Raw genomic sequence first — 17,840 nt, 5'->3', positions numbered from 1 at the left:
ACCCGATGGCACATTATAGGTTATACATTTAATGCAATTATCTATATGCTCCTTGACCTGTGTGCGCATTCCAGGGAACCAATATGTTTTGGTTATGAGTCTTACTGTTTTCTCTAGCCCGACATGACCAACATCGTCATAGCAAGTCTGAACCACCGTACGCGTCATAGAATCGGGAAGACAAAACAGCAAAGCATTTCCATGCTTCTTGTAAATGATGCCATTACGAAGCTCAAACCTGTCGCTTTCCTGAGTTTCTAGTTCTTTATGGATTTTTTGTATGACCGAATCCCGTAATTGCTTGTAAACAAGAATTTGGTCAAAGGAGAGAGGCTCCACGATAAGAACTTTTCTACTGAGGGCATCTACATGACGCATTTTTTCACACGGACGGTGTTCCAGACTAAATTCATAGTTTTGAAGCGCTAGACACCATCGGCTTATACGCCGATTAACATTTTTTTTTTCGAACGTGAGTTTAACAGCGTTGCAATCTGTTGCAACCACGAAACGTATCCCCTGCAGGTAAATTCGAAAGCGTTCAATAGCGTAAACGATTGCCATTGTTTCTAACTCGTAAGAGTGATAACGACTTTCGTAATCTGTGATCCTTTTACTAAATAACATGACAGGATGCATGTAATTATCTTTTTGACGCTGCATAATGATTGCACCGTAACCGTAAGCGCTAGCATCAGTATGCAGTTCAGTGTAAGCTTTCGGATTATAAAACGAAAGGACTGGTGCATCTATCAATCTATCTCTCAATGTCTCGAAAGACTTTAGTTTCGCCTCACCAAACGTGAATTGAGCATTTTTTCTGGTTAAATCGTGGAGCGGCCTAGCTATCAGCGCGTAATTGAGAACAAATTTACGAAAATAGCTGGTTAAGCCTAGGAACGCTTGTAACTGTCGAACCGTTCTTGGTTGAGGAAAGTTCTGTATCACTTCCACATTTGTTCTGTTCGGGGTGATACCGTTCGACGATATTGTGTAACCTAAATATTCCATTCGACTCTGCAGGAACTGACATTTAGCAAAATTTAACTCTAACCGAAATTTCGCCAACAGATCTAAGACTTCGGCTAAAATCTTTAAATTTTCATCTATCGTAGAAGTAGCGATAAGGATGTCATCTAAGTAGATTAAGATCTTTCCCCCGAATCAAGTAACGGTTTAAAAATAAGGTGTATGTAGCGCTGAAAGGCCGCCGGTGCATTTGCGAGACCGAATGGCATTCTGGTGTACTCAAATTGTCCATCGAGCGTGACGAAGGAGGTGAATTTAATAGATTCTTCATTAACCGGAATATGATGGAACCCGTCTTTTAGGTCCAGACTTGTAAAAACCGAGGTACCAATCAGACGATCTATTTGATCCTCTATCAAAGGCAGTGGATATCTGTCTTTGATAGTCAGTTTGTTTAATTGTCGATAATCCACACAAAGACGATACGTGCCCTTATTTTTCTTTTTGACCAAAACGATTGGGCTACAGTAATCGGAGTTGCTCGGTCTTATAATATCTCGCCTTAACAGGTACTCAATTATTTCTTTCACTACTCCCCGTTCAAACCACGGTAGCCTTCTTGGTGTGAAATAGAATGGCTTGCTACCGGTTTGCAAAGTAATTTTAAACTCATACTCGACTGTAGCTAGTTCCACGGTGGAGTGTACATAAGTTTTCAATAGGCTCATGAGCTGTTCTCGATCATCAAAAGGAACGAATGAGTTTAATTTCCCACGTAAGTCGTTCAAAATATCAGTCTTATCAAACACATCAATTTGTAATATTTCATTTTCGAATTCGTCGTTGGTTTTATTAATAGAATCGCTAAGTTTCAGTTCGACTGATTTACCCAGAACAACGGTAAACTCTGGTTGCGTTAAAAACTCTCTACCCAACAAGCAATCGTATGTCATAGTGGAGTCTGGCACAATTGCGAACCTAATGGGAAAAGCGCATGTATTTACCATCTTAAACTTTATCTTCGGTGTGATAAAACCGAAAACGACTAATGGAGATTTATTAACCCCGCCGTAAAGTGTATTGTTATTCGATTTTTCCAGACTATAACCGTCAAAATAAGTTAAATAAATAGATTCTCGCATGATATTAATAGCGCTGCCCGAGTCAATTAAGGCTTCTACGAAATAGTTTGTCTCTTCAACATCCGTGAGCAATACACAATACTCGCGAGTTGCCGCTATCAATGGATGCCTTCTTTGTTGAGCTTCTGCCACTGCTTCCTCTCTCGTCTCGCTCGATGGTTGTCCTCGTGGAGGTTCGATTAGGGCAGTGGTTGTAGAATGGTCAACCCTGCCTACCTTCTCCTTGCTTGGACAGTCCTTAAGAATATGACTCGTGGAACCACAACCGTAGCATGAACCTCTTTCCCTCTTCGGCTTGGGGCAGGAAGCTGATAAATGTCCCTCTGAGTAACAATTGTAGCACCGTCTCGGAATACTAGATTTGTCTCCTCCAGTCGCCGACTTCATCGCAGGTGCTTGATTCAAGGTTGTACTGGTTGTAGAGTGATTAGCTGCAGTTTTGCTCTTCCATGCAGGTCTTATATTAATTTTGCTGAAAGCGTTCAACAAGGAGGATGGGCAATCAAATGACTGCATCTTCGCCTGGTTTTGGAGCTGCATATCAGGGATTCCCTCGATTATATAATCTAACTGCTCCTCTTCTGGAATTGAGGCTTTGTGGGACAGGATGATTTTGTCATGGTAATATTGGCTAAATGTTTCATTACTCTTCCATACCCTAGCTTCAAACGCCTTACGTGCTGAAAGTTTTTTTACTCGTTGGTCGAACATTCGCTTCAATTCAATAAGTAGATCGTCGATATTCATGGTAATAAAGTCCGGCTTCGAGTGAAACCAGGCCAGTGCCTGACCTTTCAATTTGGAGCTGATTAGGATTTTCAAATGACTATCGTCCAGTTCATAGGTAGAACGAATTAGCTGAATTTGTGTTTCCCATCTTAGAAATGATTCGTCCGATCCATCAAAGTCACTTGCAAGTTCGCTAACAGATTTGATGTTTATATTCAAACGACCGTTAGAGCTGGAACTTTGGGGCGGCCCTCTTAAAAGTTCGTTTTCACGACGAATGATACTAATCTCCCTTTGAGCTAATTCTAGTTCCTTTCTTAATAGAATGATTTCACGTGTTGAAATAGATTCTCCTGCTAAATCAGGCAGATTCGAATTATCGTTCTCAGCGATAACTGTTTCATTGGGTAGCACCTTCTCTAACGTAGCAGTCATGCCATCCAGTCTGCTCATCGTGTCTTCAGTAATCTGTCCTTCTGGGTAGACATCCATAAGCCTCGTCACTAGCTCAATTTTTACTCCCGTAGTCGGGAGGTTCGCCAATCGCGCTAGTTGTTTCAATTGAAAAACTGATAACTTCGATAAAAGCATCGTCCGCTAATAAAAAAACACCTCACAAAACCACCAAGCGCTCACCAAAAATCACAACTTACGCTTCGTGGCCGATAACAGCGTATATTCGAATATTGTCTCGGTACTTTCAATATTCAAACATAAAACATAATTGTTCTCCCTCTCAGGCGGTTTCCTATCCCACTTCTGAGTTGTAAAATACGCCCGGACCAGGTAGATCCGGCCACCAAACAAGTTCCCGTTTTCCGCAACGTGGAGGATGGTTAAAAGAAATGCGTGATCGCCCTTTGACTGCAGACAGTCTGCCTCACTTTATTATTAAGATACATAAGATCATCCAGGAGGAACGCTTCGTCAACGACTGACTCGCCGTTCGCGACGCTTTGTAGCCTTACTGGCGAGGTGACTCCTAATGTTTTCTTTTACATTTATATACATGGTTACTGATTTTCTGTATGCTAATTTCTAATAATAATACTTATTATTCCTTACAATATATATACATTAGGGTGATTAAAAAAAAGCCGAAAAAAAAAAATTTTTTAATGCACATTTTTTTTTATATTTTATGTTTTAAAATATAGAATTTTTCACCAAATTTGACCTCTGTAATTCAATTTTAAAAGGTGGCGTAATTTATTTCATTATGATTTTTTACTGTAATATCTTTTTCGTCATAACTTATCATGAAATGCCTTTCGAATAAGTTTTATTTTTGGATGATCCTTCAGTTATGAGATGACGTTAGTGAGTATTGTGAGTAGTGTTCAGCGAATGGCCGCCTAGCGGTGGCGAAGACAGTTAAGGAGCCAAAATAGAGTGCCAAGGCTAGACAGCATAATAGCCCATACCGTTCTATTATGAATTTCCTCGAAATCGTTACATTATTAATAGCTAAATAATTATTATAATGCGGTTAAATGCTTAAAAGAAATAATATGGTATTGATTTTGTGTGAATAGTGTAACTTCATGATAGGTTATGACGAAAAAGACATTATACAATAAAAAAATTATAATGAAATGAATCGCGCCACCTTTTAAAATTGAGTTACAGAGGTCAAGCTTGGTGAAAAATTCTATTTTAATGCATAAAATATAAAAAAAATGTGCAGTAAAAAAACTTTTTTGTTTGCCTTTTTCTGAATTACTCTAATATACATATGTAATGATTTATTTGAATAATTCTACAGTTTCACGTGGCCTAATTAAAGCCAGTAGCTTAAGGGTTAAAAAGGTAATGGATCTCTGTTTTCTAAGAAAGTTTTTGATTATACATTTCTAATAGGTTTTATTAAAATTGTAGTACTATGGAAGAACTTGATAAGCTATTAAGCGATTTAGAAGTGGTTTTGCCAGAATATTTCAGACGACTGTTAATATATAATGGATTTGATAATTTAATATTGCTTTCCAAATTTGACGGGTCTGATATTTCAGTCCTTGAAAATTTTGCAAGATCTGACCTCCCACAACTTATAGAAATAGAAGAATATAACAAGTTTTATGGAATATACGCTAAAAATCCTAGTATATTTAAATTATCGGAAGGACACATAAAGCTTATTTATTATGTAAAAGATAATTGCATAAAGCTACTTGATACAAAATGTAACGAAGTTCCCCGTTACGTATACGAGATACCGAATAGAGAACATGAAAGCTACCAAACAATGGATATTATTAATCCCTACGTTATCGACTTGTGAGATAGGCTCACGAGTGGATTATAGTTAACGTCAAGGATAGACCTCGTTGACAGGCAGAGGCCCGGATGAAAAGACCGGCGCTCCAGTAAACGATGTCCAGGTTGCCCTGAGAAGTAAGGCAGGGCCATGCCAAACAACCCAAGCAACCTGAGATAAGGAGAAGCGGCCTCGGGGAATCCTAAGAAGAATGAACGTGTCTATAAGTCCCCACGAGGAGGGGAGATAGAACATCGAGTCTGGCTTGAACGCTGGTTACGCGCTTCAAGCAGGCTGCGCGAATGTCGTGCGCAGACTGCCATAGCAGGCAGTCGGAACGCGACCATGGGACTGTGCTGATGTGTCCGTGCGTGCTGGTAAGCGCGTGACGCGGCACTCAGACAGCCATGGGTCGGTTCGCGTACGTGAGGCGTGTGCTATAGGCCAGCCTGCACGTACGTCACGACTGGATACCGGCCAATGCATAGCGGGTTGTGTAGAGGCGTAGCTAGCCTGTTGGAACGTGTCCCGGTGCCCTCCGTAATTCCATAGGCTTGCGCTATGGCTGGACGGGCCGCGAACATTGCCTCCGTGGTGGTCCGTTCCTGGCAAACTCTATGCTTGGCAATGATACCGCATGTTCCCGCACTCCTTACCACCACCTGTGTGTGGGTGGTGAGGGATAAATGTATGCCCCTCAGCAGATAGGTCTGCAAGGCTCGGACTTCCGCAAGGAACCCTCCCCTTTCTCCACGACCTAGCATACTGAGCGACTCTGGCTACCGCTACCGTCCAAATGCATGGCCGCAGGGCCGTATAAGATGCATAGAGAAGGAGTCGAAAGACTCCAATGATAACGTAGGTTTGTTGGCCACCCAACTGACCAACTGGCGCCCTGATACCGATAAATAAGGACGGGCGAAGGTAATGGGAAAACCCGTAGTGTGAGTGGCCCCTCACACTGACGGGAATAACGTTACAAAAATTAAAACAATATAAAGAAACGGCGTTAGAAAGTAGAAAGCAAAAAGTAGTTAAGAGAAAAATAAATGAAAATGAATCTGATGATAACGAAGCTTCAAATCAAAATGCAAAAGAATACGTGATGAGTGTAACAAAAAAATATTTAAAAAATTTCTGTAATAACGAATTACCGAAAAACCAATGCGATGAAATCTTTCAAAAAATAGAAAATCTCGAAGTCACGGTTAATTTAACAAATTACAGTGCGAAAATAAAATGTTACTTATGTTCATTCACGTCGTCTAATTATTCTGTAAAAAATTCAAAATATGGAAGAAAATGGGTATTGTCCAATTTTAATAAGCATTTTAAATCGCATTTCAAAAAAGATGTAAATAGTGAAAAGTGGAAAGCGACAAAATCTTCCAAATATGTGCTGACAAAACTTCCTAATAATTTGCTGTCATATGTAACTAGGATTGAATCAGAGAAAGAATCTTTGAATGCAGGTTTAAATACGCGTATTTTAGAGATTGTATCTACTTCCAGCGTACAACAAACCCTTGAACAAACCAATGAAGCTTCATTAACATGTGCGTTTAAAAACGTTGAAGAAAATACAAATATTGACAGATACATTGATCCGAGTACACATACTGATACAACTATACCTATTTCGAGTACTACATCCACGAGTTCATTTGTAAATGCCGAAAATAATATATCTGTAGGCAGTTGTATTAAAGATGCTGTTTTGTCAACATCTCAAAATGAAGAAGCCTGTTCCAACTTGTTTTTTTTTCTAATCGCGGAGCTACCGAAGAGGCAGGTATTTCTGCGAATGGCTCAATCCCTCTAATAAGGAAAAAACATATTTCTCGCCAGGAATGAAAATTAATAGGTTTCGAACTTTTTGATAGTAAACAGTATAAAATAACAGACTTTAATTAATAATATCACTAAAACGATTGAAAATAAAGAAAAATTGAATAATCATTTAACTGAAGATTTAAGCAGTTATTTGGCAAAGAATAACAAGGACTTAGGAGTTTCTGGTTTTCTAGCACTTTTAAAAGAAACTGCGCAAACAAAAATTTTAAACAAAGCGCTTATACAAAAAGATTTTCTGAGCCTTTAAAACTATTCAGTTTATACATTTTTATAGTTGGTGGGAGATTGCTATACGAAAACCTGAAGAACGCATTACCATCGATAACAACCCTGAATCAGTGTTTGGACACAAATTGCCATAGTATTAAAGAAGGAATAGTAAGAGTAACAGAATTAAAGGAATTTTTAATGAAAAGAAATTATACTTTCTGAGTATTTATTTCTGAGGATCAAACGGCTATATTAAAAAAAGTCCGTTATGATCCAAAGATGAGCAAAATGGTCGGATTTGTTGGTAAGAGCAATAATGAAACAGGTTTTCTAAACCTAGATCAATTTATTATAAATTCTGTTAAAGATATTGAAAACGCCTTTAGTACTGAACAAATTTGTAATAATGCATATGTATATATGCCTCAACCACTGACTGACAAAGCTCCAGTATTTTGCTTGGCAATTTTTGAAAGTAATAATCGTTTTACATGTAATGATGTTTTACGTCGATGGAATTACATTATTGAAATTTTGACAGCTAATGGAATTGTGGTAGAAGGTTTTTCAAGCGATGGGGAAACGCGTTGCTTAAAAGCCATGAAGTTAAAAACAAAAATACCATGCCAAACAATAAATCCATATCAAGTAACACGATAGTGTTACGCGGCAAGTAATTTAAAGAGCCGCGCGACACTACCTACTTTTACACCAAGTTTGGACTCACGATTTTTCCGATGGATATATATTCCGATCGGTTCATTTAATGAAAATTTTGATGAAACTTTTGTTATATAATGTTAATATAAGCTTTCGAATGAGACCGCAAACGTTTAAATCGGTTCACGCAATGCTGAGATCTCACGATTACGTTCCACTAATAGCTCAAATCATTTCATTTAGCGTTTCTTCTCTTCCCGACCAAGATTTTGGTGTCTCCATCGGACCTCTCACTCTTACACGTTTAAGCGTTATCTTCTGTCCTTTACTTTTGCTCTTTCGAATGTGTTGGTGCTATAGGTGTGAAACTGATTCCAATATGGCCGCAACGCAGGCGCGACGTATATGTAGTATCCATCGAAGTGTTTGTTTTGTTAGTATGATTCGCACGTGAGTTTTCCACGTGAATTCATAGTTAAAATTTGGATGCATCAATATATGGCAGTGATCCAGAAATTAATTAGATAAGTATTGTTTGTTAGAACAAATATTTAAATATTTGAGCAATGGTACTTTGTGGTTTCTTTGTTTTATAGGTTACAGGAAATAGAGTTACTAATAGAAAACCATGCGTTTATAAACGCTCATCACATTCCAATTAATAAAATAATTGGTAACAAAATGATGCCAAAACAAGGAAAATAGTTGTGGTATAGTCTATAACCCTTAATACGCAGATTATTTGGGTTAGTTTCAATGCATCTTAAAGAACAAATTAAAAGTTAAATAACATTTTTCAATATCTGATTTTTATTTACTCAGTTTTCATATTAAATGTGTTTATCAATATTATTATTATAGTATGTGTTTTCAAAATTACAGATTGTGTTAGCAAAATGCAGAAAGCAGATGAACGAATGGCAGATCGAACAGATTACATATATAAACACGGAGAAAAATAAATTTTATTGTATAGTACAAATTACTATTTATTTGTTAATTTTTCCTATCCATATAGTAAAATGTATAAATATTTAGTAAAACATATCAATATTTAGTAAAATGTATAAATATTTAGTAAAATGTACTATATTTTTCTTGTGATAATTACTATTTTTAAAAACTGTTATAGCCCTATAGTACATATTCGTAAATTGATAGTAAATTTTACCATATATATAGTTTATTTTACTATAATTATAGTAAAATATTCAAAATTTAGAATAGTAACTAATACTATATCCCAATTTTACACTTATTCCTATTCTGAAAGAATAAATAATACTATATTTGTATGGTAATTTTTGCAACATTATAGTATTCAGTGTTATAAGGTAGCAAATATTACTATATCGTATTTAATTTTCTACTAAATTAAAATAGTACTAAGTGTTATGCTGCGGGCTGAGAATCGTATTTCAGTTATTCAGTCTTCAATTGTTTAGTTGACTGCTTATTGCAGAGGCAGAAGGAGCTACAGCTCTATTTTAAAACAATAATAATAAAAAACATAATACTTTAGGTGCATATATCTTACATTAAGCGGGGGGAAATAGGAGTTGGAGAAGCGAGGGTTAGCTACGGAATTATTGTCTGTACCGTAAAATCCTAGTAATAATATAAGAATTCTTTAGAACTTTACAGTACACACGGTAATTCTTTAGCTAACACTCGCCCCTCTAACTCCAATTTCCCTTTGCCTGATGCAGAATTTATGTAGCCAACTGTGTGTTATGTACTTCCCCTTTCTTCTGGTTCCGTTTTATTTTGTGTTCGATATCATTTGAAGTGACGATAGACCATGGTAGTGTGTAACCAGCAGTTTACAGTTCATATATTTTGATCATAAAAACGAGTAAACATACTTATTTTCTGATTCTCTCGAGTTGAACATTGTATAGTGTATACGCTTGAAATGTGTATGAATATTTGTGCACCTTTTTTCTAAGTATGAAAGAAGCGTTTAAGTAACCTTAAACAGAATAAAATGGCCACTGGCTTTGATTATATTAATAACGAAAGAGATGGAGGAAGCTCATCTGCTTCGTATATTTTAGCGAATTTAATAACGGGTTCAGGTGAAAATGATGCAAATTCGTCATCGATGCTGGTGTCAAATGTGCAAAATTTGGATTCTCTTACTGTTAATGAAAACAATAATAAATCTTTTGTAAGTAATAATTGCTGGAAGACATCATTTTTCAAGTTAAGTTATTGAATTTTTTATAAACTAGGACTTAAAAAGTTTACTCCTAAGTGATAGTGAAGGACAAACAATAATAACAGTATACGAAAAAACTGGGTTTTTGACACCAAGACTAAGAAATTTATTAGTGCATAAAATAATCTTATCCAAGAAGGACTCTGCTTTCAATGACCTAGACAAAGGAATACTTAAAGAATTCAAGTGTGTATATTTTCAAAAGCTATGTACATTTTTATAATAGTTAGGAAATGATATTAAAAATGATGTATTATAGAATTACAGCAGAGTGGTTTAAAGAGTGTGCAAAACAAATAGAAGACATTTTTCCTAATGAAACTGCATCCACTTATTATATTCCATATCAAAAAACTAAAGAGTGTAGAATGTTGACTTGTGGAAAGTTGTGGGACCACTATAATTATACTAAATCATTACTGAAAAAAGAAGGTTTATTGAAACAAAAAGATTCGAAATCTGTTGATAACTTGTCATCATTTATAGAGCAACAAACAGCTGAACCAGCTACAAATAGTATGCTCACTAAAATACATTAAACGTTATTGATTAGTGAAATATCAAGGTAATATTATTTATTATTGTAGGTTACAAAAAGGAAATATTAATATGGTTGAGAAATCATATAGCGCCATGGAATCAGGTAATGGAATATTGGAAGGACACATTTAATGAACGAAGACAGGAATTGATAGTTGAACAAGTTTCAGTTTACGATTACTTTAAAAGATATCAATGTCTTACGCAGGAATCAGGAAGTATTTTGGTAAATAAGCTTAATATAGTTTGATGTACTTTTATCTTCTTTTACTGTACACATTATTAAGAATATAATTCAATGCTATTCCAGATGCTATTAGATTTTGAAAAATTACATCCAGGTAAAGAATGTTCATTATACAGTAAATGGGACACTCTGCGACTAAGATTAATAGACCTTTTAAAAGGACCACGGAGACCAAAAGATGGTAAATACCAGCAACTGATCGACTTGTTACCTCTGAATAATACTTGTACGTACAATCTATATTTAATAAGGCCTTCGTTATTATACTAAATGACAGTGAAGATAGGTTTATCTTGTATTCTTAATTAGATCAAGAAGATGCTATAATACTGTATATACTTCCAATCATATTAAAACCAACCCAACTAAAACAAAATATTTATAAGAAAAGAAAACTAAACATTAATTCTAATGGAGCAGCAAATTCTACACATTCTGTATCACAAAGAAATAAAAGACCTTCACTGATTGAGTCTCAAGAAGCATTCATTTTACATGCAGAGGTAATTTTATTGAAAATTCATAATGTTAATTCAATTACATATAATCTCATTAACACTATTTATTTTGCATAGACTGCAGCAGACATACAAAGTATAATTAGTGAAAAACAAAAGGAGCTTGAAAAAGAGCATCTTTCATATCAACCATTAATGATATTTGTTGGTCCTATTGCTCGTATTGAAACAGTTTATGTTCTAGCAAGTATAGAGCCATACGTTCGATACTCATGTGAATCACCAATAGCAGCATTAGATTTAACATTTAAAATATTTTATGCTCTTGATTGTCTCTATCCATCATCAGCATTTCATATATGGCTGTTTATTCAAAAATTAGTTTATGATATAACTAATATAGGAGATAGGTTTGGTTCTAATATTAATACATTAATTGGGGAAATCATGCCTGCATTAAAATGACTCACTAAAATGCCTTCTTGTTTTGTTTGCCAATACATATGCACAAAGAACAAAGATTTATTAAAACACTTCAGATTAATTCATCCATTGTTATCAAAGTATAAGTGTAATGAGTCTTCTTGTACAAGAAAATATTCATCATATGACTCGTTCAAGAAACATTTAAATAAAAGTCATAGTGACGGTGTATTAACGCGTGCCATTGATACTTCTAATCATTTAATAGAAGAGAATTTAGAAATACGAGTTGCTAGTAATAATAACCTCAACTCATCTAATATAGAATACAATCTACTTTATGAATCAGATACTGACTCTGATAATGAGCTACAAGATACTTTTGAATTTAATTCACAGCCTTTAAATGTGTTATCAGCAGATCCCGTTGATTTTGATACAATTTCCAGCTTGCTTGAGTCAGAATCAATGCATTTCATAAGTAGTTTGTATAGTTTGAATGATCTACCAAGAAAACGAGTACAATTTATAGTTAATAATGTAACAAATTTGATGTCAGGAAGCACTGTTAATATTTTAAAAAACAAAGTAATTAATGCATTAAAATTAGCAAATTGTAATCCTAATATTATTACAGAAATTCTGAATTTATTTAAAAGGTTATCAAATCCTTTTAAAAATTTGGAAACGGAATACTTGCGTTTTAAATATTTACAAAATTCAGGACACTTAGTGTTACCTGAAACGGTTTTACTTAGTCAAAGAGATGACTATAAAGAAGTAAAGGGTATACAGACGCTTGTTCACGTTCCTATTCTATCTAGTTTTATAAGCATTCGACTTGTATTAACTAAATTTTTTGAGCTTCCTGACATCTATTGTAGTACAATAAATTATATGAATATGTTAAAGAATGAGTCTGCGATAGTCTCAAATTTCCTACAAGGATCATACTGGAGAAACCAAATGACTCGTTTTGAAAATAAAACTGTGTTGCCGATTTTCTTATATTTCGATGATTATGAGACTAATAATCCATTAGGAAGTCACAGTGGGTTAGCAAAGTGCGGAGCTGTTTACATGAATATACCTTGTTTACCTCCTGAATTACAATCTAAACTAGAAAATATTTTTTTATTTACGCTTTTTAATACATTGGACAGAAGGATGCTAACAAACAAGACTATATTTGCAAAAGTAATTGATGAAATTCAATACTTAGAAACGGATGGTATAGTAATATCTACTGCGAATGGTAAAAAGAAAATATATTTTGAATTAGCTTTAATTTTGGGCGATAATCTAGGTGTCCATAGTATTTTAGGATTTAATGAGAGTTTTCGTGCAAATTATCCATGTAGATATTGCTTAACACCATACAATAAGATTAATTATATTTATGATGAGCGTTTCTGTCAATTAAGAGATCCAATTAATTATCACTCAGGAGTAAATCTTAACAATCCGAGTAGTACAGGCATTAAAGAGTCATGTATATTCCACGAATTAACTAACTTTCACGTTACAAAAAATGTATCTGTTGATGTGATGCATGATCTTTTAGAGGGTATATGCCAGTATGATATCGGAAAAATTTTGCATTATTTTATTTTCGAAATAAAGCTCTTTTCGTTAGAAGAATTAAATACACGTATTATGGGACATCATTACAGCTACCATGATAAACGAAATAAACCTCCTGAAATAGATTTAAGTCATATTAAGAAAAAGTGTTTATCTATGAGTTCTTCTGAAATGTTAAATTTGATAAGAAATTTTCCTTTGATTATTGGTCAATTAATACCACGTGATAATATGTATTGGCAATTAGTTTTATTATTAAATAGTATAATATGTATTACTACTAAAAATGTTTTCCAGCAAGGAATTCATAATTTTCTGAATTCTCTTATTACAGAATATTTAACTATATTATCGAGTTTATTTCCAGGCAGTCTTAAGCCTAAGCATCATTTTTTAATTCACTATCCACGTGTAATGGATTCAATGGGCCCCTTGTGGAAATTAAGTAGCATTCGATATGAAAGCAAGCATAGAGAATCCAAAATTAATTCACACGTTTCTATAAGTCGCGTAAATATTTGTCATATTCTTGCCGTAAAACATCAATTAAAATTAAGTGATCGATTTTTAAAGTATTCGCACTATAAACCGTATACCGTCGGCAAGGTGACAAGTATTTCTTTAACTGACATTGAATATTATTTTGACTTTGAGGCTGCATTACCTGTTAATATGAATAATTCAGTACTGATGACTAACTTTATCAAATACAGGGGTCAATATTTCAGTAAAAACGTAATAGTAATGCTTCCACACAAGGAAGCCCCAAAAATCTTTATAATTGTTTATTTATTATTAGAGTCCTCTTACAGCGTAATAGCCGTAACAAAAGCTATACGCAATTTTAATTATGATAGCCACTTTCAGGCATATGAAATATATGCAAGTGATATTCATGTCGAATGGTGCTGTATACCGTGGAACAAATTGAAACTTTGTACAACAACAAATATAATTCACTTAAATGGTTCTGATTATATTTTAAAGAGATGGATTTAAATAAAAATTATAATTTGTTGTATTAACATAATGTATAAATTTGTTTATTCGTTTCCCTTTACGTTATCCTTATAATACTATCTCTCATAGACGTGACAATTGCAAATTTCACTGTGTATTGCTATCTCCTATACAAGCAACGATAGCAAGTTTTACTATATAATATATTACTGTGTATATAATACTTTCATTTACTATTCTGCTCAACAAGGCTCGGAAATATTTGCACTTTTCAACTGCTTACTATATCACTAATAGGAAATCCTTATTAGTGATTATAGTAAACAGGCGAAAATTGCAAATATTTCCAATCCTTGCTGAATGGAATAATAAATGAAAGTATTATACACAGTAATATATTATGTAGTAAAATTTGCTATCGTTGCTTCTATAGGAGATAGCAATTTTTACTATACAGCATAAGAACTTTTATAAATATTGTTTAGTAATTATTACTATATAAGCGAATGCTTTTATAGTAATATTTACTATCTAATAATTGTGCATAATACTGTACTAGTATATCAATATCTACTATAATTCCTCATGTGTCCCAAATCTACTATAAAATATAGTATTTATTACGTGATTTTATAGTAATCAGTGCTATTTATTTTTCTCCGTGAAGGTATGCAGAAACAAGAATTAAACATACATTGATCTTTTGTGACTAATGTTAATGAGGTTAGAAGGTTGTAGTAACTAACTAATTTTCTTTTATCATTTTAATTTGTCATAACTTGGTTTATATTGTAACGTGGTACGACGTTACGAGGCTTATTTCTTTCTCGTTGCCCATCCGCGTGTAGCCTGGTGCCACCCTACTTCCCCCCCGTCGAAATATTCGTTTATTATTTCCGACTTAGTTAAGTTGCGTAAGGAGCGCGGCGGTATAGCACGGCTTGTCGCAGCGTGACAACAAGGCTGTGAGGTCGCGCTTGGCCACCGTTGTCAATATTGATGCCCCTTTTTTGTACATAGAGTATGAGAGCGAACAATCTCCCGTGTGTCGGTTCTGTAGTTCTCTAAAATAAGAGTTTGTAATAGCCGCACACGGAAGAAGAGTAAATGGTGGAAATGATCGTATGGATGTTATCTTTTCTCCCCTTCCCCTACGTTCCGTCCCTGCTGTACATAGTTTCCCCTTCTCCCGTTTCGTCCCTGTATTTCCCCGTTCCGCGCAGCCTTCTCCCACCAGCCCTAGCCGTAGTCGACGGATTCAAACGACGTGCCAGCCTATGCGGAGCTACCACACCACCTCCAAGCAGTGCTGCCAACCCAGTTTCATGCCGAATAAAGGAATGGATTGGAATACGAATCGATCCTGACTATTGATTGGATGTCCAGGATTACATTCCTGTCAGCCATCAATCAAATTAATAGATGAGCTTGATACAAATAAGGAAAGGACGGAACTGGATACCAGAGAGGAAGATTCGGAAAAAGGACCACTTCTTGTCGCGCTTTCGACATCGCTGCCGTGCGTTCTGCTGTGCTGCCTCTAAACATTTTTGTAAGGATATTTTCCACACCAACCGAGTCGGGAAATTGTAGTGATTCGATGCCGGACTCGTTTTGCCGAATAGGACTACTGAAAGTGCTGCCGGTATTCCCTACCTCCCCACCTTCCCCTGACTTTTTACCCCGTTCCACCCACACTCTAACTCTATCCCCCTTTTCCGTAATTCCTTTTCTTATTCTTTTCACCCTTTTCATAGTATGCCGTGTGTGTGATGTGTAGAGCAAAGTGACTAATATGTATAATAAGTGAGCGTGAATCCTGGCAGGGTGACCCGATAACTTTGATTATTCGTGTGTGATTTCCATTATGCAATAAAGCAGTGTTTTTATTTAGTATTGGGCGAGTTTTAATTTCCGCTCGTTACAATATGTATGTTTTAATATTGAATCTATGTACTTTTAAGTAGTCATATGCCAGCTTACACTATAAGCTGACGTAGGCTATTCAGATGAGATAAAATGGTTGATGAGGGACAAAATAGAAAGTAAATGACATTTACTACATTCGACTTTAATTGAATTAGTTCTACTGTTAAACATGTTTGTTAATATTATTATGTTAAAAAGTGATATTCTTTATATGTTTTAATGTTTATTCTCGTTTAGTAAAACTTTATTAATGGAATTATTGTTCATTCTTTGCGAGTTTACTATTTCCTATTTTATTTCCACAAAAATTATATTCTTAGGATGACTTTGAAATATAACAAACATTCCTAAGATCCCTAGAAAATATACTTTCATGTAAAAAAAAAAGATGGCAAGTAATTTAGTTCTTCCTATCCAAGATTTGTGATTCTAATAAAAAAAAACTAATAAAATAAATTTTTACAGAAAATTAATCATTAACAAAAATAACGGCAACGTAAAGGATTGAAATAAGATAAATATATAAATTCAAAAAATAAATAAATAATGAAGCGTAACCCAAGTATTTGCCGGGCCCGTGTTTCATTCCATAAAATAGCCACAAATTGTTAAATTACTCCGTATCTCCGTATCTTGTAGTAAATACTCATTTAATAAAAAAATTGTGAGTTTTTCACATTATTTGCCTTTAATACAACCAGAGATGAAACGAGAGATTACTCATGATAGGGTCCTAAAATAATCCTAGCCGGTAGGCGGCGCTGATGATCGTAAACGTGGAGAATTCCATAAAACCACTAACGCCATCTGTCGGACGCGAATGAGAAGCACTTTGTTAGGCACACACACCATTACTGTGGTGCATATGCGTGTGCAGCCTCCTTCGGTTAACATCGCTCAACTTCGGCCATCTTCGCTATACATCGAGCTCGAGAGAGAACGGCATAGCTTTCTCGGATCTCTTTCGATCTATCTTTCGATTAGCCAACGAGCCGAGTAAAATTCCTTTTCGTCCTTCTACTTCAATCCTCCATCTTTCACACCTCAGATTCGAGTTCGATTCTATCCAATACATTTTTTTTTATTGTAGAATGTTTATTTATTACCATGAACATATTAGATTAAAAAATATGTAAAAATGGGGTTTTAATATTCCTTAGTTACGCTCAAAATATCTTTATTAAGTCCTACAATTTAAATATTCTTATAAAAATTTAATTTTTATTTCGTTATCAATTCAAATAAGTTATTAATGATTACTATAAATATTCCAAAATTATAAAAAAAGGGTCAAAGAGGCCTCGAACCTGGGCTCACTGATTCTAAAAGCCGAGGCCTTACCACATGCGCTATAAGAGATTTAAGGATATAGATGATAAATTTGCATAAACTTTATAACTACAAATTCGCGTACTCCATAAATGACGCTGAAGTTAGCCGCGACTTTCCAGCCGCGAGTTTCAGCGTCAACTAACCTGAAATTATCGCGACACCCGGTATAAGACGCATACAAAAAACTTAAATAAAGGCTTTAATTTCATTTTATAAGCATCGTATATGGTGTAATCTTTCTAAAATAACGTCAATTAAGACTGGAAATAAAAAATTACTATTAATACATACAAGAAATAGTTAAAGGAAAGATAAAAGATTAAAC

General features: G+C 34.8%; 2 protein-coding genes and 1 pseudogene across 4 annotated transcripts in view; 2 read left to right on the top strand and 1 right to left on the bottom strand.

The window, feature by feature from the left end:
- LOC136782968 (general transcription and DNA repair factor IIH helicase/translocase subunit XPB-like) overlaps window positions 1-17,840 on the top strand; it is a 588,849-nt pseudogene that overhangs the window by 129,745 nt on the left and 441,264 nt on the right.
- Window positions 1-17,840, bottom strand: part of LOC136783034 (ER membrane protein complex subunit 2-like) — a 62,386-nt gene that overhangs the window by 30,725 nt on the left and 13,821 nt on the right. The window lies entirely within an intron of this gene.
- LOC136782941 (uncharacterized) lies at window positions 9,809-10,832 on the top strand. The gene is made up of 4 exons (XM_066742721.1): window positions 9,809-9,991; window positions 10,056-10,228; window positions 10,302-10,558; window positions 10,630-10,832. The coding sequence occupies exons 1-4, from the start codon at window positions 9,809-9,811 to the stop codon at window positions 10,830-10,832; spliced, it is 816 nt and encodes a 271-aa protein (XP_066598818.1).

The sequence above is a fragment of the Prorops nasuta genome, unplaced genomic scaffold, assembly GCF_024137725.1.
Source record: "Prorops nasuta isolate Cenicafe-Biocafe unplaced genomic scaffold, Cenicafe_Pnas_1.2 PNAS00031, whole genome shotgun sequence".
Classification (NCBI taxonomy): domain Eukaryota; kingdom Metazoa; phylum Arthropoda; class Insecta; order Hymenoptera; family Bethylidae; genus Prorops; species Prorops nasuta.
The sequence above is the reverse complement of the archived record's forward strand: the minus strand, read 5'-3'. Positions and strand labels throughout refer to the sequence as shown.